Source organism: Eucalyptus grandis, chromosome 2 (genome assembly GCF_016545825.1).
Source record: "Eucalyptus grandis isolate ANBG69807.140 chromosome 2, ASM1654582v1, whole genome shotgun sequence".
NCBI classification, from domain to species: domain Eukaryota; kingdom Viridiplantae; phylum Streptophyta; class Magnoliopsida; order Myrtales; family Myrtaceae; genus Eucalyptus; species Eucalyptus grandis.
This window is the reverse complement of record NC_052613.1, coordinates 31,808,252-31,833,325: the sequence shown is the minus strand read 5'-3', so window position 1 is coordinate 31,833,325 and position 25,074 is coordinate 31,808,252. Positions and strand designations below refer to the sequence as shown.

At 39.5% G+C, this 25,074-nt stretch overlaps 2 protein-coding genes across 2 annotated transcripts; both read left to right on the top strand.

The window, feature by feature from the left end:
• Nucleotides 1-7,357: 7,357 nt before the first annotated feature.
• Nucleotides 7,358-12,809, top strand: LOC104432352 (sugar transporter ERD6-like 5). Its single transcript, XM_010044827.3, is given in 19 exon segments — nt 7,358-7,948; nt 8,699-8,761; nt 9,156-9,245; nt 9,356-9,415; nt 9,570-9,635; nt 9,710-9,752; nt 9,755-9,774; nt 9,857-9,932; nt 10,019-10,083; nt 10,726-10,818; nt 10,905-10,985; nt 11,075-11,159; nt 11,237-11,280; nt 11,357-11,419; nt 11,500-11,559; nt 11,656-11,709; nt 11,949-12,008; nt 12,112-12,226; nt 12,371-12,809. Coding segments are annotated over 19 exon segments (1,443 nt in total). The 5' UTR covers nt 7,358-7,768; the 3' UTR covers nt 12,496-12,809.
• A 6,703-nt stretch (nt 12,810-19,512) lies between these two features.
• LOC120286051 (sugar transporter ERD6-like 5) lies at nt 19,513-24,686 on the top strand. Its single transcript, XM_039306589.1, has 18 exons — nt 19,513-19,825; nt 20,610-20,672; nt 21,074-21,163; nt 21,275-21,334; nt 21,488-21,553; nt 21,631-21,696; nt 21,779-21,854; nt 21,941-22,005; nt 22,645-22,737; nt 22,823-22,903; nt 22,991-23,075; nt 23,158-23,201; nt 23,280-23,342; nt 23,423-23,482; nt 23,579-23,632; nt 23,874-23,933; nt 24,040-24,154; nt 24,299-24,686. The coding sequence occupies exons 1-18, from the start codon at nt 19,652-19,654 to the stop codon at nt 24,445-24,447; spliced, it is 1,464 nt and encodes a 487-aa protein (XP_039162523.1). The 5' UTR covers nt 19,513-19,651; the 3' UTR covers nt 24,448-24,686.
• The last annotated feature ends 388 nt before the right edge of the window (nt 24,687-25,074 follow it).

Here is a 25,074-nt window from a genome sequence, read left to right as displayed (position 1 = left end):
TCGAGCCTAGATCGAGAAATGAAGGTTTCGATGTTTAAGCCAACAATGGATTCTAGGAGGACTGAGGGCAAAAGTATAAAATCGACAGTAAAAGGAAGTGCACTTGTGGTCCTCCACAACGATCTAGAAGGCTCATCCACAAAATTTGACGTATGATCGGCCTTTTTTTTTTTCATGTAATACATTGCTTTCGATAGAAAGTATTTCCGTTCACATTTGCAATCGGATTAGACGAAATGATAATTTTTGCATGCATGCATTTATCCAATAAATACATTTCATCTGCTTTATGATAGCCCAATTTATAGTTGCTCAGTCGACTTAGTTATTATACTTTTTCTAGAATGACGTTGCAATGAAAGAAGATAGAGATGGTGGAGACAAAAACGTTGCTCTCTAATCTAAGGGAAGATTTGTGTGTCACGTAGACGAGACAGCACAATCATGGAGGGGGGAGGGGGGTATGATTGAAAAGACCGGGGGGCGATGGTGGGGTCGATACGAGATTATTCGAAAGTGCGGGGGCGGGGCTACAAACAGGAAGCGCGGGGAGCAAGGGGTTACGTCACGACAAAGGAGGGGAATATCTGGAGGGGAGATGCCGAACCGAAAATTTGATTTCACGAGGATATCGTCGACCCTTCAACTGTCAATCTCCCCCCCCGGTCGAGCTGTTTTCTCATCCTTTTCTTCCTATTTCTCTCTCTCTTTTATCCCCTATTTACATTCTTACCCCCAAAAGAAAAGCAAGAAGAAAACTACGTGGATATCTTGTAAATTTGAATCCAATTAATTAAAAACTATCCAAATCAACGATGATGATAAATGGTATGTAGATCTGGGTATCGCCTAAAATACCATAAATGTGCGATTTATGTATTAAATTCTCTTTTTTCTTTTTTTGGTTTAGTGGTTGTCGAGATGTGTATGGGAGTTTGAGTTTCTATAATTCAATTAATGAATCGGGTCTTAAAACCTCTTCGAAGGGGTGTATGCAACGAATTGGGTCTTTATATTTTCTCCTACTTATTATTCTTGTGATTATGCTTAAATTGAAAGGTAATGGCCCAGTGTGCAGGTTCCTAGTTTGGTATTTGTATCTGTTAGATTTATAGAATCATTAATCATCTCAATTGTTATGTTTTGTTGTTGTACCGATGCTCATTTCTATTTTTATTTTTCCAATTCATCGAATGTCTCCGAAAAGATATATTAATTGTTTGCCTCGATTTTGTTTATTGGATAATTTTGGACATGGTACTATTAAGTCGAAATTGACAATAAGTTAATTTTCTGTATGAACAATGCTACCATAATAAAATTCCTAATAATAATAAAAAAAAAAGAGATAACTCTTGGTACATACCGCGTAGTCAGAAGCCTGATTACACGGCACGTGGTATGAAAGTGACTGGCTACAGCTAATGATTGGTCTCTTACCAGATGGAAAAAGATACCTTCTTAATATATATGTGTGTGTGTGTGTGAAACAATGCCCTAAATAAATATGTATAATAATCGTAAATTATAAAGCAGTGGGCTTTATTTTGTCAATGGAGAGAGAGTTAGGGTTAACCAAATTTAAAACAAAGAAAGTGAGGAGGAAAGGAAAGACAAACAATATGATAACCAAGTTATTTTCACAACCATTAATAATTTGGGCACGTTGGGTTACAAGTTATAAAAATAAATATATAAACGGGTCAAGGAAAATAACATCCGATGATCTCAGAAGTAGCATATTTCATGATCAAATCGTAGTGTCTCTTACTCAAAGTAATCTTGTAATTAAGCTCGCAATTCTTTAACCGTAGATTGGGCAATTTTCGTGCGAAACATCCATGGACATTGGATAGAGTCGGGATTCAAATCGCCCACGTGCAAAAAAGGAAATAAGAAAGAAAGAAAAAGAAATTGACAAGTCATAGATATAGGAAGTGAGAGGACGTGGAAGTTGATGTTGCCAAGTAACCTCTTTCTGAGCTACACTGCCCAAATTCACATGGCTTCTCCCTAGCACGTCTAATCCATGCCATGGCCAACCCCATTTTGCTCTATCCCCACGTGGTCTATTCCATCCATGTGGTCATGTGCATTTTGATGGGGGGTACATGTCCATTTCTACTTCCATTTCAATGTCAAATTCACCACCACTAGCGTGTGAAAAAGATGGTTAATTTAAGTGGTAATAAAATTGGCACCTAGGGACTAAGTAGGGACTAAGTAGACCGTTGCATCTCTAGAGTCTATATTATTCCCTAAAGTTTCCTAACCAAAAGCCCTAAGTTTTGGAAGAACTCCCAGGACTCCAGTCCGGAAAAAAGTCTTGGCTCAAATTCTGTTTCGCGAGTTTGCCTCGTTCTATCGAATTGACCTAGTGGGAATCTCGTTTCTTGGCTATTTTCATTAATTAGGGTGTTGGAACGAACTACATGAAAGTCGACCTGATTGGGTAGGTTTCTAGGGGCTATTTTCAAAAAGTATACTGTCGATTTCCGATTTCAAGATTATGGAATTTATTGTGCAGTACATATGCTCAGTGCTTCGCAATTTTTATTTATTTATTGGATACCTTGTGCCTTATAAAAAAAAAGACATAATTGTTAGCAGATGGAGTTAATTAATTTTATGTGTCAATGTAATGATGATAATCACAATGTTGAATATAATATCACAATATAAGCATTAAATATGCTATTTGATTGACCAATCTCGTTCACGTGATAAGTACGAATATGGATTTTTATAAACATGGATTAATTTTTATGTTCCTTCCTTTGTAATTTTGTCGGTCTTATTCTTCAACTTATTACTATGATTGAATTTGATTTGTCATGTATTTTTTCTTGATGCTATATCATTTAAATTCAGGGCAGTCCAAGAGGCGAGTTTTGCTGGCTTTCGGCGCAAAAACTACGTCCAGTGTACAAAAAAAATAAAATAAAAAATCTTTCACCTTTCAGATAATAAAACAAAAACATGCTTAAAATTTAAATGGAATTAATCTTTTTCCCGAAATAGAAACTGGGTCATTTAAATCAATCATAACAAATTAGAGATATGCGTGACACGCATTAAGCAATCGATTAAGTAAACTTCATCTCATCCTATCACCGACTATTCCTGCGTTACAAATTGTTTCACCGGAAAAGTGAAAAGTTTTCTGAAAAAGGAAATTAAAATGCAGGAAAGGTAAACCTATTTGCCATCGGCGGTTACTTATAAGAAATTACTGATTTTAAATTTATCAATAACTTGTTAAACCTATTTGCAGATACTGATAATATGTTACAATCTATATGCACGATTGTATGTTATCTAGCAATGATTATCTACAATTTACAAATGTTGAGAATATCAGCTTAACAACTTAGCATTTATAACAGTGTTGATCCACCATCTCTATCTTCAATTGGTGCGTCGGCACACTTTCGCTCCGTTCATTAATGGCACCACCTCGACACATAACCAAAATCCGAGGTCGCTTAATCTCAATGACTCCATCAATCAACTTCTCTTAAGTTTCGGTGAAGGCTCTTATCGATGACTTTCTATATTGTATCATCACTTTCCCATGTTATCAACAAGCTTGTAGCTTCCCGATCAATCTTGTTCACCGATGACTTCTGTCTCGACCCAATTTTGCTCTAGTCGACTGAATTTACTACCTCTCGATAGTAAAGAGTTGGTATTTTTTTGGTGTCAGACATGCATAACCGATTCTACAAAGATGAGACCATTCCATATTAAATGTATCTCCGTCCTGGTCCAACATGAGGCCAAGAAACTGGTCCTCAAATTGGAGGTTTGCTTCTTGTTGTGTAGGAGAAAGGCCGTAGGAATTGGCCTTACGGCTCCAATGATTGCCAAGTTCAAGGGACGCAAGTTGATTGCGTACAAGTCATTAATGGTGGCTTCTGCAAGACTGCACCTGCACGGCTCCAAACCAAACGCACCGTTTTAGCACCGAAAGCGTTTTACTATTTACTCGTGCGATTCTTTGCACTATCTAATTAGGCTTTTGTGTCTACCCGGCTTAGGTTAGAGCATTAATTAGTAACGAACCTCAACCAATCTTGATATTAGGGGTGAGCAACTGGATTGATTTAATTCGAGATTAGAACTAAACCGGTCTTATCCCACTAATTTACATAGGGTCGAGTAGGTTCTTAGATCGAAGTTAGGTAACCGATCTTGATTGGTTTGGTTTTTAGATTTTTTCATTGTGAAACTCTGGTTCTATAAGATATAGTAGTTATATTGCTTTTTTTTTTTGGGTCGTAAGTTATATTACTTACTTTATTATTCCATAAATTGATCACGTGATCTGTTGCCATAAAATAATAGTCATATTAGTTAAATGTTAGGCTCGGTTTTAGGGTCAATCATATAATCAATTTGATTCCCAATCCCAAAATTAGGAATCAACTCTAGTTTCGGGTTCTTAATCTCCAACCTACCTAGTTTTGAACGAAGCACCCATTTATATTGGCAATTGGCAATTGCAATTAAGAGTTGGCTATTTTATTTTGTCGACCTTGTTGTCAACGCTGATGATGGTTGGAGTCTTGGAGATGATCACTTAATTCTTTTAGATAATACCACGAAAAAAGAATAAAAATTATAACTTTGAGATTTTGGTATGCCCTAAAATGACTTTGAATTTCAAATGTTCATCGTATGAAGGCAGATGTAATTTATAGGAAAGTGTATTCACGCGCTTGCACACCTTAAAATCCGAATTGCCTGGACTTCGTGACGTTCAAGGTTCCGGATTTAGGACAGGCCAAGAAGGAAGCAACTTGCTGATTTTTGACCAATTGCCCAAGTTGAAATTAAAGCCGAGACTAAAGGAAATGAGAAAGTCGCAATCTTTGATAAAATTAAAAAGGTCTCGATTGGGTTATTGCAGCCTAGTCCTGCTCAACTCGACGCGGAAACCTTATTGGAACCAGCCCATATAACGGGTCAGCCTGTGATCGTGATCGAGTGCGACAATGACCGTGCCCTATGAATTGTTGGAAAAGTATTATCCGCACAAACATGCTCCAATCACATAGGATGCTTTCTTCATCGTTCCTGGAATTTCAGTCTTATGCCTTCCTTCTTCCTCTGGGTTTTCCAATAACACTTTAAATTTCATTTAGGTTCTCACAAATTCCAAGAGTTAACTTTTAGCAATCGATAGATTTTGCATGAAGATATGAATAAGACGTATAACATGTTTTCCTTCCAAAAATTAACTTATTTTTATTGCGTGGGATTCTATATTTTGGCTTGCATCTTACTTGGACCGTCAATTTGATTGTTCATGAGCTCTGAGTTTGCCTACAATAGGATTCTTTGACACATAAAAGAGATTAATAGCATATCTGCATAAAATTAGTCGAGCTTTTGTTTATAAAAGAAGCCCCTTGTCCTCTAGCCCACCCATCTCTTGAAAAGGTCCTGATTGGGCCTGATCTGACCCGATTTGACGGGTCTAGGAATTTGTTCAAGCCCGCCCAAAATGTTAGCAGGCCCTTGATCGGGTATTGCAACGAGACTCACGTGAAAATGTGATGGTCAAGAAGAGCATCATGAACAGGTCCTAGCTTTAGTAGAAGGTCAAGTTGGTCAAAAAGATACTAATCGTGCTCACCAATTGCCAAAGCTTATTATTTATTTTGCATTGTTTAGGTAGGCGATCTAAGATATTCATCAGAGTAGATGAGCCGCTCACGGGTTCATTTGTACTGCAATATTCATCCCATAGATAGAGCCCTTAGATCTAGATGTTTGGGTTCTCTATTAAGATGGAAACTTCATCGTCCAATTCTTTTTTCTGATAATTGAGGGTACGAGAGCATAGCCATTGCTTCTAGAGACTCACGGAACAATGTGCAAGTCTTGTGAATCGGTTAAATCCCGATAACTTTGAGTCTCTTCAATTGAAAGTCCCCCTACGCCTCAACACAAGTGCACGACCTAGGGGATTAAGGCAGCGTTTGGTTTATCTTTCCTAAGGGATTTTGGATCTCTAGGAGGAAAAATTGAGGGCATTTGGTAAAACTTTTCTGCACATGCCTTGAGTGAAAATTAGCCTTGGCAAAGCTAAAAGTCCCCAGTTGATATTGGGCTTTCAGCATTTTCAATAGGTAACTTCTGTCAATTAATAAAAAAATTTCAATTGCTTTTCTTGCCCACTAAAACTTATTAAAAGGCTAATTTTACCCCTTCTAAAAAAATAAAACCTAGATCTACATCTCTGCATTGGTTTCTTGCCCGGTTCATCACATCCACCTCTTAGCTTAGTTCCTCCTTTGACTCTGCACTTCATTTGCTTTTTCATGAAAACCCTTAAGCTTAAATCCTTTGCATTTTCTCAAAACTTTCCCCAAAAGGCGAACCAAACACAGCTTTAGACAGGAACTTTCAAGAACTAAGTTGACATTCCGATGAGCAGGGCCGGGCTGGTTGCTGTCCGTGTGATATGTCGTTTTCCCTCACCGTGGACTCAAGAGGATTTGCAGCCCGGAAGGGCCCCCCTCATCAGATCCTCCCATCTCCTGAAAGACTCCCCATTTCTTGCTTCACGCCTTAATCTGGTCCGCCCTCCAAACAGGTAGATAGGTAGAGAGAGAGAGAGAGAGGGGTTTGAAAGACAGGATATTATATTTCACGGACCTAATCTGTATCTTCTTCCCCTTCCCCTTCGATGATCCCACACGATTATCACGTTCCACGTCTCCACCTTTCCAACACCCGGTTCGGACACGAACCTCATCCGACATTCAACTCCCATCTTACGCCCCCCTTCTTTGATTTGCCTAGGCCCAGATCACGCTTGTTTCTTTATTGGCTCCATCGACAACTAATGATTCTAGTAGCCCCAGTAGTCTGACCGTGCTTGCAAGTTGAAAAGCGAGAAGCCGACAATCTTATGCAGGCATCTTTCCTGTCGTAACCACATTTCAAGATGGTCCATTTTCCGGCGTTTTGGTCCGTATCGTCCCTTTCAGTATTCCGTCTCTCCTTCTTCTTCATCTTCTTTTTCACATGTTGCTTTCACCCTCTTGGCTAACTACAACGGAATTCAGACAAACGTGACGATGAAACCGCATCTCTACCCCCACCTGATAAAGCGAAAACCAGACTTTAAGGTAAAATGAAAGGCGAGGGCTTATCGGTTCTTTCGTCTTAGATAGACCCTGGAGTGGCGAAACGGGCTCGCCTAGATCTTTTCTTCTTCATTTGCAAGGACTTGCTTAATCCAATCACCTAAACTTACAATCTCCATACTATATCACTGTCGTTCGACTAGGACGAGTGGCGAAGCCACTGAGGCTCGACTTGAGCTCGAGCCTCGAATCTTCACTCGGCCTTTGGTTTTGGGTCGATCTGAGGTCGATGGCCCGGGATGGACATCGGCCGAGGGAGTCGATCTACGTTCCTCTCGCGGATTCTTAATTCAAGTCTAGAAAAAAAGAATAGACCAAGGGGGAAGCCAGCCACGCTTGCTCAAGCAAAGAATAAAGACAGAGAACGAAAAAGAAGTACAACACTGAATAAAGCACATGCGGATTTTGGCCAGTAAATCTCCCATGCAGCCGTCTCTGCGGCACTTTCGCCTACCCGAAAGTCCATGTCTTCGAATTCCACATCTAACTCTCTCTCTCTCTCTCTCGCTAACACTCTGTCCTTTATATGCCAGAGCAGCTGATTCTTGCCACCTTCATTTTGGGCAAAATCTTGCTCTTCACGAGCGCTTTATGATAAAAGAGGAAACATGGGAAGAGGGAGCCCGGAAGAAGATGGGTTGCCCACAAGCTCTCTGCTGCTTCTCAGGGAAGTCCCTGGCTATGGCAACCATGGCAACTCCGTGCCTTCGAGCGACCCCTCGGTCACGCCTCTCGTCGTCTTCAGCACGCTCGTTGCCGTTTGCGGGTCTTTCGTCACTGGGTGCGCTGTGAGTACTATTGCATCGAACTTCTTCTGAATTGGTTGCATGTAGTTCGATCACTGGGGACCCGGCTCTGTTTTCTGTCGGGCAGTCTTGCTTTCCTTTTTTTACATTTCTGTCACAGGTTCTTTCGAATTCGAGTGAATGTTTCGTTCGAGAAAGAAAGACGACGAAGCAAATTGCTCGATCGATCAACGTTCGTCTTTTTGCTTGTGTGATTGGTCGAACTTTCATTTCGATTCAAGGTGGTGGTTCTTGTTTTGGCATTCGTATGATGTTGCAAAAACAAGCAAGCAAGATCTATACCTGCAATTCTTGTTAAATGTCTGATTGCCTTTTCTATCCTTTTGTCTTTTTTATTTTGGGTGGAAGTTAGTTAATAGTGTTGCAGAAGTCCCTGCTGGCATGTTGTGGGATCACATGGCTTAATAGACCCAAGGTATTAGGTTGACCTGGATTGTTTAAGAATAAAAATGTCATAAACTGAAGTTGCTCCTTTCTGATCAGTTAGGTTTGTTAGGGAAACTCGATCTGGCAGAGACATGAAATTTTCACGTTTCACTACTTGGATTGCATTTCTGAGAAAAGCTACTTCTGAAAAACCAATTTTCAGTTAATGTAATCTTTCATGTTTTTTGTTTTGCCTCTGTAATGTGATCTCCCCGGCGACTGCTCTGTTCAGGCTGTTGTTTCCCATGAGATTACTCTCCACCAAGTAGAGGTGACCATAACTAGTGGCATATTTTTATGATGCAGTCTGGTTATTCATCACCCGCTGAGTCGGGCATAATGGAGGACTTGGGTCTCTCTACGGCAGAGGTGAGTCCTATCAAGCATACATGCTACATGGCTACCATATCATAATGTCTCAGCCCTGCATATCTGTTATTCATGGGAAAACACTGAAAATTGTGCATCTTAAAATAAAATTTACCGTCAGGAACTGAGATATAAGATGTCCTCAGTGCATTGCTAGAAAGGATGATGAATTCTGGCCAGTTCAGCCAATTCCTTGTTCAGTAGATTCTGTGCAGAATCTCTGATATAATCATCGCGAATTCATTCGAACTTCTCTGTAAAAGCATGGTTGATCCCAAAAAACTCATGACCTAAAGAGCTAGCTACTGATGACTTCTTTATTTGTGGCACTGTTGGGATTTTAGTCACGATCTGGGTTCTCTAATTTTAATGTTCTTGCTTTCTCATGTTACAGTATTCGCTTTTTGGTTCTGTATTAACAATAGGAGGGTTAATAGCAGCTTTGGTTAATGGGCGGATGACAGATATGCTGGGTCGCAGACGTGTAAGTCATTCTCTAGCCTTTCCAGCTATTTGTGAATTTGAAAATCATATATGTTCAATGAAGAACTCGAAAAATCTGACGGAATTCTTAATTGATGCAATGTGATGCAGACAATGGGGATTTCACAAATATTTTCCACTGCCGGATGGCTTTTTATAGCATTTGCCAAGGTTTGTGCTCTGTCTAAATGTTGCTTCAGAATTTTGCTTCATAGATTGTCAATGATTTATCCACAAAACTTCAATCATATTCTACTTTTCTGAGTTGTCTATTCTCCGAAAAGTCTGAGAAGCAATTAATGGTGTATTTCATCTAACCTTGCAGAATGCTTGGTGGCTTGACATTGGAAGACTGTTAAACGGACTTGGCATTGGGATTGTATGTTACGTGGTAAAGGCACAAACATTCAGATTTCTTATCCTAGTTAATTTCTAGAAGACGGTCCTAATGTTGTTGCCAAACAGGTACCTGTGTACATTGCTGAAATAACACCCAAAAGTATCCGGGGGCATTCACAGCTTTAAATCAGGTGAAAATTTTGGGCCGCTGTATAATGTTAGTGGTGTCAATTCAATGCATTGCCGATCAACCTTTGCTAAATCTGGTTGCAGTTTTTGCTATGCTGTGGCTTTTCATTGATTTACTTTCTTGGAACTATCGTTTCCTGGCGTATCCTGGCTTTGATAGGTACTGTCTCAGTTCTCTTCTGCTTTGTTTTGTTAGATTTATCTCAGGAAGCATGATAAGGTCACTGTCCATGATTTTATCTCCAGGTTGTATCCCCTGCTTACTTCAAATTTTTGGTTTATTCTTTATCCCGGAGTCTCCTAGATGGCTGGTAAGTTGTTTATGAGTGCCAGGTACTCTTGAGGAGCCACATAATATTGTAATTTATGTCGTTCTTATTTGAAACTTCAATTATGAATGTGGCCATCACTTTGCTCTATGTAGCTTCATTCGATGGTGATGATTTCATCGGTGTTATGTCCAAATTTGTCATTCAATGGTGACAATTTCATGGTTGAGTAACCATGATATAATGGAACTTCGATAATTAGATGATGGCACAATCTGAATAGCACAAGTAGGATGCTGCATGCCACGTGGAGTATTTTGTAGCCCACCTTGATGTATCGCAAGGCATAGAAATCATTTTGAATTGTTCTCATGCGCTAACACATTACTCTGTTAAAATTTTAGACCGAAATTGGGAAGGGTGGTAATGAAGTCAATATTTTGCCAAAGGAATAATTTTACTCATGACTCAAATTGAAGTCTAGGGGTGTGCTGAGAATGACCAGAGGCATAAGTATCACAGTTTCCGTGTCAAGACAATTTGCATGATCATTTTTTGTAAGAGTTCACTAATTATCTAAAAATCTGAAATCATAAAAAGAAACGAAGTTAATGTTGCAGTTGGAGTGATGATTCTGCCTTTTCCATTGTAAGGAAGATAATTAATGTAGTTTTTCACTGACAGATAAAAGTTGGTCAAGAAAAGGAGTTTGAAGCCACATTGCAGAGACTCCGTGGAAAAAGTGTCGACATTTCTCGGGAAGCAACAGATATCAGAGTAATTTCTCCATTTCACATATCAATAGGAGAAAGTTTTCCCTTTTCCTTTTACTTTTTAATGTTTCAATTGATATTGTCTTACAGGACTATACAGAAACTTTTGAACGTGAATCCCAGTCTAGAATTCTCGATTTGTTCCAGCGACGATACACTCATTCCCTCATAGTAAGCCTTCCCTCCAACTGTTCAAATTGCTTGCCATTTTTTGCTCTGTTCTTTTTTTCTCCCTATTTCCTAATGTTTTCAAAGCTTAGATAGGAGTCGGATTGATGGTGCTTCAACAATTTGGAGGGGCGAATGCATTTGCTTACTATGCCAGCTCTATATTTGAATCAGCTGGTAAAAATCATGCTATAAATTCGTTAGTTAATCATAAAGAGTGAAGACTTGGTAATCTCAACTAATTATCCTGACAGACTTTTCAAGCAGCTTTGGTACCCGAAGCATGGCTATCATCCAGGTAGCAACCATTGAGAATTTGGCTGGACGATGAGTTTTATTTTTCACATTTTCAAGATTCCTCACCTGTTTTGCAGATTCCGGCAACCGCTCTCAGTGTAATCTTGACAGATAAAGCTGGAAGAAAACCTCTTTTAATGGTGACAAAACCAATACTATCGATGGAATCTCCTAAATTAAGTTGCTTATAAGCATTACCAAGTCTGATCTTCATTTTCAGGTTTCTTCAGCCGGAATGAGCTTGAGTTGCTTTGTTCTAGCATTATCATTCTTCATGCAGGTATTCAGACACTAACCAAGCCTACTCATTCTTCTTAATCTCATAAAGTGGCCTGATTCATTTTCTTTTTCGTTGAATATCTTCATGTGAAACCAGGACCGGCAGAACTGGACAGAAGTCACTCCCATTTTGGTGTATGTATGCATTATGGTAAGTCTGCGTAACAAATATTTTTCTACTCTCTTGTTTTTCAACTCTTATACGGCTATCTCTTATGGTTGAGGTCATATTGAGTTGCTGCTCAATCATACTTATCCAGGCAATAATATATCGAGGAGAGCACACTTTGACAAAGAAACCTTCATTATAAAATTGCTGCTTCTAAGTCCTCAACTGTCTTTCCTGGACTAGTTGTATTGAAGTTGCTGACAGATGATTATTGCTATCAGGTGTATACCGTAGCTTACTCACTAGGCATCGCAGGTTTACCATGGGTCATAATGTCCGAGGTAAATGGATACCTTCTGTCTAACATTGCACTCTATAGTCTCTACTTCAAGACCATATATACGTTTAGAAACCTATTTATACCGGTGGACATGTTCTCAATAGGTATTCCCAGTAAATGTTAAAGGGTCAGCTGGAAGCCTGGTGACCTTCTCCAACTGGTCCTGTTCTTGGATTGTCAGCTACAGTTTTAACTTCATGTTCGAATGGAGCGCACCCGGTAATTAATCCTCCTCTTTTTTTCCATTCTTGCTCTATAGTGTTCACCAGCTACGCTTCTTTGGAGCCTACATACATGAACTGGATGAGTTTTTATGTCAGCGTACGTACTAACAAACCTATGTCTTGACTACGCTGCTTTCAGGAACCTTTCTGATCTTCGCATGCATTTGTGGATTAACTATCTTGTTCACTGCGAAGCTAGTGCCAGAGACCAAGGGGCGAGCATTGGAAGAATTGCAAGCATCACTTGGCCGTTTTCTGCAATGATTGGTATACTGTTGTTGCCAAGCACAAAAGGCATTGAGTCAGGCTGCCGAAAGCCATTTTGTAGGATTGACCCTTTGTGCCTGATTGCGGCAAACATTTGCAATATCAGAAGGGGGAAAAGAAAAGAGAGATTTCCCTGCAATTTGTTCAACCTTTTACACTGGGTGATTTCACCATGATCGGGCCAACTTTGTGGGATACTGGCACATTGCCGTACCAATGATAATTGATGTGCAAAAAATTGAGGCTTTAAACCTTGATTACTTGTTACCGATTAAGCATGTTATATACGAGTTATACTTTCTTTTCATCAATACCAGATTACGACACGTGAGGTGAGAAATGAAAGTTCTAGTGTAGTACAATCGAGCTTTAATTGGCAATTAAGTCCGAGTTCTGATGTCGGCACCGAATGATCAACTCCCTTCGGTAGCGCCAACTTGGGTCTACTCGATTTATGTAACGGTAGGACCATGTTAAACGCGACATCTAGAAAGAAAATCCTTTTTCATGGTACTCCGATTTGCATAGGCTATTGTGGTAGGGACGCGTCCATGCCATGTGATGTGAAGGCAATTGCCTCCGCTCATTGTTTGATGGCCTACTGCTTGACCTTAAGGTTTTGATTGTTTCGGAAAAAATGAATAATTTTAAAAATATTTTTCAAAAAAATAATGGTTTGTATTTTTAAAATAATTAATCAATGAAAAATATTTTCATCACCCATAATGATTTATGTCTAAACATTTTCGTGGATTATGAAAATATTTATCATCTATTTATTTTTGTAAGCGATATAAATTATTATTTTTGGAAACTATTTTCAAAATCATCCCTTTTTCAAGAAAGAAACCGAGCCTAAGTTTTGCAATATTTTTCAAATTTTCCCTGAGTTTCAAAAAGAAGGGCACAAGAGAAGCTTTTTGTTCCCACATTTCCTTAATTTTTTCCCCATTATTTACGAACCGTTTATAGACAGTTGTGCATTTATCAAGAAATAATTAGCTCACAAAAAATTCTGTTATCATATATACATAACCCATTATTACTATATACCACAAATCCAACAATATTAACTTAAAATTTGATTGTTTGATAAAAAATAAATGATTTAAAAGATGATTTTTTAAGAATAATTGTTTACATTACTTGAAATAATTAATTAATGGAAAATATCTTCATTATTGACAAAAATTTATATTTAAACATTTTCGTGGACAATAGAATTTTTTTGTTCATTTATTTTTGTAAGCAATTCGAATGATCATTTTTAAGAAAATATTTTTCAAATTATTAATTATTTATAAAACAAATGGAGATTTAGATTATTAACATCTATGAAAAATATCATGCATTGTTAAGTTTGGCCCACGAAAAAAGATTTCTATATCCACTCATCCTGGATTTGGTAGGTTTTTGAGGAAAAATTCCAAATAAGAGGTCGAAGTGCCGTTATTTTCTTGAATAAGGGTATAAAAAAGATCATGTTTCAAATAAGGGTTTGAAATAATTATGATTGTTTCAAATAAGGGATTAGCCTTGTCAGCCGGGCAAAAATTATAGCCAATTAGGGATATTTTTCGTCAAAACAAATTTTTAATTAAATTAGATTAAAAATTAAAAATATTTAAAAAAAAGCAAAAAATAGGGCTATTTGTGCCTAGGGGAGGGCTAGGCCCTCGCTAGAAATAGGAGAGGGTAGTGACCCTCTCCCAAATTTGGGCAACGGTTGCCTGCCATCACATTGGTTTGGGTGAAGGTCGTTGGCATTCGCACAAACTTGGTGGCCCTCGCCTAGGGCCCTCGATCTAATGGCCTTTGCCTTTGGTGGTTTGTTGGTCCTTGCCTCTGGTTGGCATCCCTTGCTGGCCATTGCCATTGCCTCACCGACGATGGGGCGATGGCTACAAGTAGGAGGGACTTGGGCGAGGATCGCTGAGCCTCAAAGAAAAAAAATATTAAAAATCTAAAAGATGAAATTATCCTTCATTAGCCGGTGAGTTGAATCATTTTTTTGAAACTGATATGACTATTTCATACCCTTATTTAAATAAGATTTACTTCAGGTCATTATTTGAGAAAATGAGGACATTTTAGACCTTTATTTGAAATAATATCCACTTTGGGCTCTTATTTAAATTTTCTAGAATTTTCTTAGTTTTCTATTATCAATTCCACGTGCTATCAACAAAGTTTGCAATTTGGGGGAGGTAATACAGTATTCTCAGCGACCTTGTCTTTTAAATTTTTGGTATCAAATTTTCAAAAATTATCCCTCCATGCCATCTCTCATCTCCTTTATATGCGTCGGGTCTTAATGGGCGGTGGAGATGGTACAATTTGTCCAGCGGTATCAAAAGTAACTCGAGCAAGAACATACTCGAATGGTGCAAAATTAGTAGGATTTGCCCGCATCTGAATAGAATGGTTCGATAGAAAGGCCCTTCCAGCTAATTGGGTTTTTTATCCTCCCTCTTGTCTTTTGGACTTGTTATGTTCTGAAGCTAGTGCTTCTATTGTCCAAACTTTGCTCGAATGAATGCAAAAAAAAAATTTCCTTTCGACCAAAAAAAAATAAAAAATAGAATGGTTCGATGCTCCTGGCCCATCAATGACTTCATGGGAGGTGTTGATGATCATTGGCTTGATCACATTTATTTCATCCGGTAATTAGTGGTTTCATCATGGTGTTAGTAAAAAATCCTCCTTGTTAGATATATTTAGATTATTTATGATATTTTGGGAATTTGTAATATTCTGGATGTCTTTGTGATTGATTTTAGTTGATATTGCAATATTTTGTTACTACATATAGTTATCTAGGGGTGTGCATGGTCCGGGCGGGCGGTTCTCGACCTAGAACCAGGAACCGCCCGCTAAGGACCGGTTCCGAAAAATTGGAACCGGGATCCACCCGGAAACCGGACCACCGGTCCGGTCCGGTTCCCGGGTGGATCCATGGAACTGATCTTGACGCGAAATAATTTTGGTTTTCAACATAGAATGGTCGGGTCTATAAGTTGGGAAGGATGGGAGGAGGTTTATGGTCGAAGTTTTCAACATAGAACGGTCGCAAACAATTCTCGTGGCTGGTGGCGGCCAACGCGAGGGGGTGAACAAAGAATGCGGCGAGGAGTAACAACGGCGGCGTCAACGCTCGGGGAGGAATCGAAATGGCGATAGGATTAGGAGGAACCGAGGAAAAGACAAAGAGAGAGAGAACCGAAGACGAAGGGAGCGAGGAGATGAGATATAATTTATGATTTCTTTTAGTAATTTTTTTTAATATTAAAAGGTTCCAAATCCGGTCCGGGTGGGCGGATCCGCCCATGGAACCGGGAACTGGACTGCACCCACCGATTCCGAAAAATTGGAACTAGGAACCGGACCGGTTCCCTCAAGAACCGCCGGTACCGAGCGGTTCCGGTCCTGCCGGTGCGGTCCGGGCGGTTCCCGGATATTTTGCACACCTCTATAGTTATCGAGAAGTGGACCTCAGGTGCCATAACTTGGTAGAAATGGACACTTAAGTGACATAACTTATGAAATGTATACTTAAGTGTTAAAATCGGAGCAAAATGGATCACTTGAGTGTCAATTCGGCCAAAATCCAGCTAAAATGCCGACGTGTCAATTTTCCGGCGAAGCGAGTGCAAAATGATGTCGTTTTGGTGCCGACGTGGTAAAAAAACTTAATATAAAATTAATTAAATTAAATTTAAAACTAAATTTATTTAAAAATTTAAAACTAAATTTATTTAAAAATTTAAAAATAAAGTAAAAAAATTTAAAAAAATTTTAAAAACTTTTTGAAAAAAAGGAGGTAGCCGAGGAGCCCTCGTCCGCCGCCGCCGTGAAGGGCCGGCGACGAAGGGGGAGGGTCGGCCGGGGTTGCCGGGCCCCGACTGTGGGCGACGACCTCGACCGATCGATGGCAAGGGCCGTGAGCCCTCACCGATCCGGGCGAGGGGGAAGGAGGAGGAGGAAGGAGGAGGGAGGGCAGCCGGCGGCAAGGGTTGGGATCGCCGAGCCTTGGGCCGAGGGCTCGTGGGTCCCAGGCCGATCGGCGGAGAGGGCATGTAGGCCAACCGGCACTCGCCGCGCCGACGGGGCCGCCGGCCCTCGGCTAGGGCTCAGCGGCCCTGGTTGACCCTCCCCCACCTTCCGGCGACATCGGGAGGCGGTGGCGATGAGGGCTCCGCCCTCGCCACCGATTGCCTTCCTTCTCCTCCTCCTCCGTTTTTTTTTTTTGGGTAATAAATATAAATTATATTATTAATTTAATTTAATTTAATTTAATTACATTTTTATATTATATTAAAATTCAAATTATGCCAAAACAACGTCATTTTGGCTGATTTAAGAGCTCTATTTTGGCCAACACTTGAAATGACGTCGTTTGGGTGAATTAGAGTTGACTCAGCTCTCCGGCGAGCCACTTCGGCGAGAAATATTAATATTTAATTGTCACGTATGATTTCCGGCTAGCTTCGCCGGAGATGGCACTCAGGTGTCTCACTTTTCTTAAAATGTGGCACTTAACTGTCACTTTCATAAGTTACGGTACTTAAGTGTCCCCTTGTGCCAAGTTATGACACTTGAAGCGTTCTTTTGCTTATAAAGTCTATAAGCAGGCTTATGTACTCCTCATTATTATACTTTTTGAAATACACAACAAATTCTCCATATTCCTCTCTTTCGCATCATTTTTAACTCTCCTCATGGTAGCCAACATCATAGGATTAGGCTCTAACTGCCTCTTATGCTCATTAGTGAGTTGTCTTGGGATATCAATATTTTCCGCTTCTTGTTGTTCTGCCATTAGCTGTGTAGTCGATAACTCGGGACATCCTATTCTGTCATTGCCAAGTGGTGGTGATGGGTTGTTACCATCACCATTGTTAGGATCGAGTTGATTCCTTGTTCTCACCATCGTATTTCTGCAAATTGGCCATAAACGTTCCACCTGGCATGCCAAAAAGACACTTTGTCGGAAGTTCTCCTGCAACAAATTATCTTTCGCGGAAAGCCATTCTTTGGTTTTTAATTAAGGGAGATAGGTTTTTGTGGCAAATTCCAATAGGAAATATCACAAATAAGCACAAATTGTGCCAAAATTTAATTGACGACAATACTTAGGAAGTACAACCACAACAATGGAAAAAAATGTAAACAAACATGTTGAAATTTAATTGACAACAAAGCTTGAGAATGCAAAGATGCCACGTCATAATTTAATCAACGATGCAACACTAAGAATAGAGATACAATTGGAATTTAATCGATGATGCGGATATAAAAGCTATAGTTAAAAACCTACTTGTAACTTAATTGATGACGCGAGTCTGGAAACTAAAAGTGCAGTGTATCAAAGTAAAGATAATCAAAGAAAAGCATTTTTTTTTTATTTGCATGGGGTTCTTTAATGGGCGAGCAATGGTATTTATAATGGTCATGCCATAACTGTCTCTAAGCAGTTCTCTTGTGATTATCCATTTTTCTTTATTTCCAAAAGTTTTGTGCCCTTATCCTCATGATGCCATAATCTTGCCTTTAGTTGGTTGTTCCTTTAAAAACATGTGCTAGTTGTTCCATGCTCTCAATTGCTTTGTTCTCCACCGACTTCAAACTTGGAATCACATCTTGACGCCCCTTATGCTTTCTACTTTCTTTTGATACCTTAGTGGCTTACCTCAATATTACTAATCAATATCCTTGCAGATCATCATTAATCATACGTTATCGCATATTGACAACTAATCGGTAATAATCACCAATATGCGCCAATATTGATGTCGATCCTTGTGATCGTTGACAAAGGGTCACACACTTGATGATAGTGGACGCTTTAGTCATGTGTCTGCCCATATCGACCACATGGTCACTGTTTTGGTGCAAACAATAGTAAATTTTTTTTGAGAAGCACCTGTATGTTCTGTTCTTAATCACTTGGCTGATTCCCAAGGCATTAGGTCGACCTGAATTATTTAAGAATATAATAATTTGTTCCGACAACAACTTTGTAACATTTTCCCACTCCCAACTCGGGACAAGGGAGGAGAAGATGCGTTGGAGGATACACTTGTTGCAGGTTTTCATATAATTATATCTACACGAACCACGATAAAGCACGTTGCTGCTTCAGGGTCAGTCAAGTGCACGGCATTAAACTCACATTTGCAGAAAAAAAGAAAAGAAAAAAAAGAGGACAAATGATCTTCATTAACTACTTCAATCACATTTGTGAGAAAGAGGTCACCTACCAATCAAGCTAATAAGATTATGCGGACAAATACAAGGAAAGAGAGAGTAAAAGTGACAGAAAATATAAAATAGTAAAGGTGCGCACAAATACAAAGAAATGTTCAGTAAAAGTGACGGACACAACAAAATATAAAATAGTAAAGGTGAGAGAGAAATCGACACGAGACTTATCCCAATTTACTCTAAGATTAGGGCTACATTCGGTATTGTATTTTACTATAATTAGCACATTCTACCTCTTTATTATAACTCTTAATTATTAAAAAAATAATATATATTTATATATATTCAAAATATAGACACAAATTATAAAAGCTCTCTGGCTTCATGGGTAGCTGCCTCCTACGACCCTCGCCTAGGGTGCTCTGGACCTTTGTTCAGTACTTTCCTATTGATAGAGAGAATAAATCACATTCTCAATAAAATTTACATATTTGCATACTATATCATTGTTTCTAATGAGTATGCGCGGCAAAGCTGCCGAAACTTGCCTCGAACCTGAGCCTTGAATCTCCTGCTCGGCCTCGGATTTGGGTTGATCTGAGGTCGACGGCCCGGATCGGGATCTGTGGAGTGGAATTTAATCTACGTTCCTTGTTCCCAGACGACCGGATACTTTATTCAAGTCTAGAAGTAAGAAAGAGACAGCGGAGCGACCCAGTGCTTAAACAAAGAATTAAGGACAAAAATAATGCAAAGTTGGATGATCGGATGCGGCTATTGGCCGATACATTCCCCATGCAGCCGTCCGACAGTCCATTTCTTTCAAGTCCATATCTACCTCTTTCTCTCACAAATCCATTGCTCTTTAAGGGCATGCACAGCTGATTCTTGCCTCCTTCATGCTTGGCAAATCTCGTTCTCCCCGAGAGCTTTGTAGTAAAAAGGACGCATGGGTAGGGAGAGCCCAGAAGAAGATGGGTCGCCCACTAGCTCTCTGCTTCTCAAAGATGCCCATGATGGCAACCGTGGCAACTCCACGCCTTCGAGTGATCCCCCGGTCACGCCTCTCGTCGTTTTCAGCACGCTGGTTGCCCTTTGCGGATCTTTTGTCCTTGGATGTGCTGTGAGTAATATTGCATCAAACTTTCCGTGAATTGCTTGCACGTAGCTCGATCACTAAGAACCCGGCTCTGTTTTCTGTGGAGCTGTCTTGCTTTCCTTCACCACCCCACCTTCCCCCCTTTTTTTTTTTTTTTCCTTTTTTGCGTTTCTGTCACAGGTTCTTTCAAATTCGAGTGAATGTTTTGTTAGAGAAAGAAAGAGGAAGAGACAAATTGCTCGATTAATGTCCGTCTTTTTTCTCGTGTGATTGGTCAAACTTTCATTTTCATTCAAGATGGTGGTTCTTGTTTTGGCATTCGTATGATGCTGCAACAAGCAAGCCAGCAAGATCTATAACTGCAACTCTCGTTGAATGTCTGATTGCTTTTTCTTTCTCTCTTTTTTCTTTCTTTTTGAGGGGTGGAAATTAGTTTATAATGTTGCAGAAGCTCCTGCTGGCGTGTTGTGGGATCACATGGCTTAATTGACCCAAGATGCAAGGTTGACCTGGATTGTTTAAAAATAAAAATGTCATAACTGAAGTTGCTCCTGTATGATCAATTACTTTTGTTATGGAAACTCGGTTTGGCAAAGAGACATGAAATTATCACAAATCACTACTTGGATTGCATTTTTTGAGAAAAGATACTTCTGAAAAACCAATTTTTGGGTAATGTAATCTTTTATGTTTTCCTTTTGTAATTTGATCTCCCAGGCTATTGCTCTGTTCAGTCTTTAGTTTCTCATGGGATTACTCTCCACCAAGTAGAGGTTACCATAACTAGCGATGTATTTCTATAATGCAGTCTGGTTATTCATCACCCACCGAGTCGGGCATAATGGAGGACTTGGGGCTCTCCACGGCAGAGGTGAGTCCTATTAAGCATACATGCCACCTGGCTGCCATTTTATTAGCTCTCAGCCCTGTATAGTTCTGTTATTCAAGGGAAAATACTGGGAATTGTGCGTCTTACAATAAAATTTTCTGTGAGGAACCGAGATATTAGATGTCCTCCGTGCAATGCTAGGAAGTATGATGAAACATGGCCAGTCGATTCCTTGTTCAGTAGATTTTGTGCAGAACCACTGATATTGTCATTGTGATTTCATTTGAACCTTTCCTTAAAAGGATGGTTGATGCCAAAAATCTCATGACCTAAAGAGCTAGCTAATAATGACTTCTTTATCTATGATGCTGTTGGAATTGGGGAATTTTTCAGTCACGATCCGGGTTCTCTAATATTAATATTCCTGCCTTCTCGTATTGCAGTATTCGCTTTTTGGTTCTATATTAACAGTAGGGGGGTTAATAGCAGCTTTGGTAAATGGGCGGTTGACAGATATGATAGGTCGCAGACGTGTAAGTCATTCTCTAGCCTTTTCCAGCTATTCGTGAATTTGAAATCATATATGTTCAACGAAGAACCTGAAAAAATCTTTCAGAATTTTTAATTGATGCAATGTGATGCAGGCAATGGGGATTTCGCAAATCTTTTGCACTGCAGGATGGCTTTCTATAGCATTTGCCAAGGTTTGTGCTGTGTCTATTTTCCGCTTCAGAATTTTGCTTCATAGTTTGTCAATGACCTGTCCACAAAACTCAATCATATTCTACGTTTTTGAGTTATCTATTCTCCAAAAAGGCTGAGAAGCAGTTAATGGTGTATTTCCTCTTACCTTGCAGAATGCTTGGTGGCTCGATATTGGAAGACTGTTAAATGGACTTGGCATTGGGATTGTATGTTACGTGGTAAAGGCACAAACATTCGGATTTCTTACACTAATTAATTTCTAGAAGACGTTGGTCATAATATTGTTGCCAAACAGGTACCTGTGTACATTGCTGAAATAACACCCAAAAGTGTCCGGGGAGCGTTCACCGCTTTATATCAGGTGAAAATTTTGGGCCCCTGTAAAATGTTAATGGTGTCAACTCAATGCATTGCCTATCAACCTTTGCTGAATCTGGTTGCAGTTCTTGGTATGCTGTGGCATTTCGTTTATTTTCTTTCTTGGAACTGTTGTTTCCTGGCGTATCCTGTCTTTGATAGGTACTGTCTCAGTTCTCTTCTGCTTTGTTTTGTTAGATTTATCTTGGGAAACATGATAAGGTCACTGTGCGTGATTTTGTTTTCAGGCTGTATCCCCTGCGTACTTCAAATTTTCGGTTTATTCTTTATCCCGGAGTCGCCCAGATGGCTGGTAAGTTGTTTATGGGGTGTACCAAGTACTTAAGAGGAGCCGCGTGATATGGTGATTTGTGTCGTTCTTATCTGAAACTTAAATTTCGATTGTGGCCAGCACTTTGCTCTATGTAGCTTCATTCGACGGTGACGATTTCATTGGTGTTATGTCCAGATTTGGCGTTCAATGGTGACGATTTCATGGTTGAGTAACCATGGCGTAATGGAACTCGGATAATTAGGGGCTGTCTAAATAGCACAAGTAGCATGCTGCATGCCATGCAGAGTATTTTGTAGCCCACCTTGATGTCTCGCAAGGCACGGAAATCATTTTGAACATCCTCATGCACAAACACATTACTTTGTTGGAAATTATAAAAAAAGGGAAGAGTGGTAATGAAGTCAATATTTTATGAAAGAATAATTTTACTCATGACTGAAATTTAAGTCTAGTGGTGAACTGAGAATGACCAGAGGCATAGGCATTACAATTTCCATGTCGAGACAATTCGCATGATCAGATTTTGTAAGAGTTCACTAATTATCTAAAAATCTGAAATCATAAAATGAAATGAAGTTAATGTTGTAGGAATATTGGAGTGAGGACTCGGGAATTTCCATTGCAAGGAAGATGATTAGTGTAGTTTTTGACTGACAGGTAAAAGTGGGTCAAGAAAAGGAGTTCGAAGCCACATTGCAGAGACTCCGTGGCAAAAGTGTTGACATTTCCCAGGAAGCAACGGATATCAGAGTAATTTCTCCATTTTGCATATCAATAGGAGAAAGTTTTCCCTTTACCTTTTGCTTTTTAATGTTTCAATTCAATTGTCTTATAGGAATATACAGAAATCTTTGAACAGTCCTCCCAGTCTAGAATTCTCGATTTGTTTCAACGAAGATACGCTCATTCCCTCATAGTAAGCCTTGCCTCCAGAATATTCAAATTGCTTGCCATTTTTCGCCCCACTTTTTCTTCCTATTTCCTAATTTTTTTCAAAACTTAGATAGGAGTTGGATTGATGATGCTTCAACAATTTGGAGGGGCTAGTACATTTGTCTACTACGCGAGCTCTATATTTGAATCAGCTGGTAAAAATCATGCTATAAATTCGTGAGTTTAGTTAATCATAAAGAACAAAGACTTGGTAATCTCTACTAATTATCCTGACAGGCTTTTCAAGCAGCTTTGGTAGCCGAAGCATGGCTATAGTCCAGGTAATAAACTCTGGAGAATTAAGCTGGAAGAGGAATTTTATTTTTCACATTTTCAAGATTTTCTCACCTGTTTTGCAGATCCCGGCAACAGCTCTTAGTGTAATTTTGACGGATAAAGCTGGAAGAAGACCACTTTTAATGGTGAAGAAGCCAATACATATCGATGCATTCTCCTAAAGTAAGTTGCTCGTAAGCTTACCAAATCTGACTTTCATTTGCAGATTTCTTCAGCTGGAATGAGCTTGAGTTGCTTTGTTCTGGCATTATCATTCTTCATGCAGGTATTCGAACGCTAACCAAGCTTACTCATTCTTCTTAATCTCTTAAAGAGAGCCTGATTTTTTTCTTTTTCGTTAAATATCTTCATGTGAAACCAGGACCAGCAGTACTGGACAGAAGTCACTCCCATTTTGGTGTATGTATCCATTATGGTAAGTCTGTGTAACAAATATTTTCTGCTTTCTTGTTTTTCAACCCTCACACGGCTATCTCTTACATGGTTGAGGGCATATCGAGTCGCGGCTCAATCCTACTTCTCCAGGCAATAATACATTGAAGGAGAGCACACTTTGACAAAGAAACCTTCGTTATAAAATTGCTGCTTCTAAGTCCTCAACCGTCTTTCCAGGACTAGTTGTGTTGAAGTTGCTGACAGATGATAATTGCAATCAGGTGTATTCCGTAGCTTTCTCACTTGGCATGGCGGGGTTACCATGGGTCATCATGTCCGAGGTAAATAGATACATTCTCTCTAACATTTCACTCTATAGTCTCTCTATTTTAAGACCATATAAAAGGATTAAAAGCCTATTTATACTGGTGGACATATTCTCGATAGATATTCCCAGTGAATGTTAAAGGGTCGGCTGGAAGCCTGCTTACCTTCTCCAATTCGTCCTGTACTTGGATCGTCAGCTACAGTTTTAACTTCATGTTCGAATGGAGCGCACCCGGTAATTAGTCCTCCTCTTTTTTTTTTTCTTGCTCTATAGTATTCACTGGCAATGCTTCTTTGGAGCCTAAATGCATGAACTGCATGGGTTCTTACGTCGGGCGTAAATACTAACAAATCTATGTCTTGACAATCCTGCTTTCAGGAACCTTTTTGATCTTCGCGTGCATTTGCAGTTTAACTATCTTATTTACTGCGAAGCTAGTGCCGGAGACCAAGGGGCGAGCACTGGAAGAATTGCAAGCATCACTTGCCCATTTCAGGAATAGGATCATTGTGCTGCCAGCCATATAAGGCATTGCGTCAGGCTGCCGAGAGCGTTTATGTAGGATTGACTTTTTTGTGCCTGATTGCGGCAAACATTTGCGATATCAGAAGGGGGGAAAATAAAGGAGATTTCCTTGCAATTTGTTTAACCTTTTACATTGATTGATTTCACCGCGCTCAGGTCAATTTTGTTGGATTCTGGCAAATTGCCATTACCAATGACGATTGATGTGCAAACAATTAAGGCTTTAAAACTTCAGTCAACTTCGCCGATTACTTGTTACGGATTTCCGCATGTTATATACGAGTTATACTTCCATTTCATCAATTCCAATTTACGATACGTGAGATGGGAAATAAAAGTTCTAGCGAGGTGCGGTCGAGTTCTGCATGGGCAATTAAGTCTGAGTTTTGATGCCGGTATCGAATGATTGAGCCCCTCCTGTACCGCCAACTTGGGTCTACTCGATTTGTAGCGGTAGGACCATTTTAAAAGTGACATCTAGAAATAAAATCATTTTTCATGGTACTTGATTTGCTGATTTGGATAAGATTTTGATGAAGGCAATAGGGACAGATCCATGCCGTGTGATGTTTTTTTTTTTTAAATTATTTATTTTTCACGAAGAGCAATTCCCCCACTCGTTGTTTGAT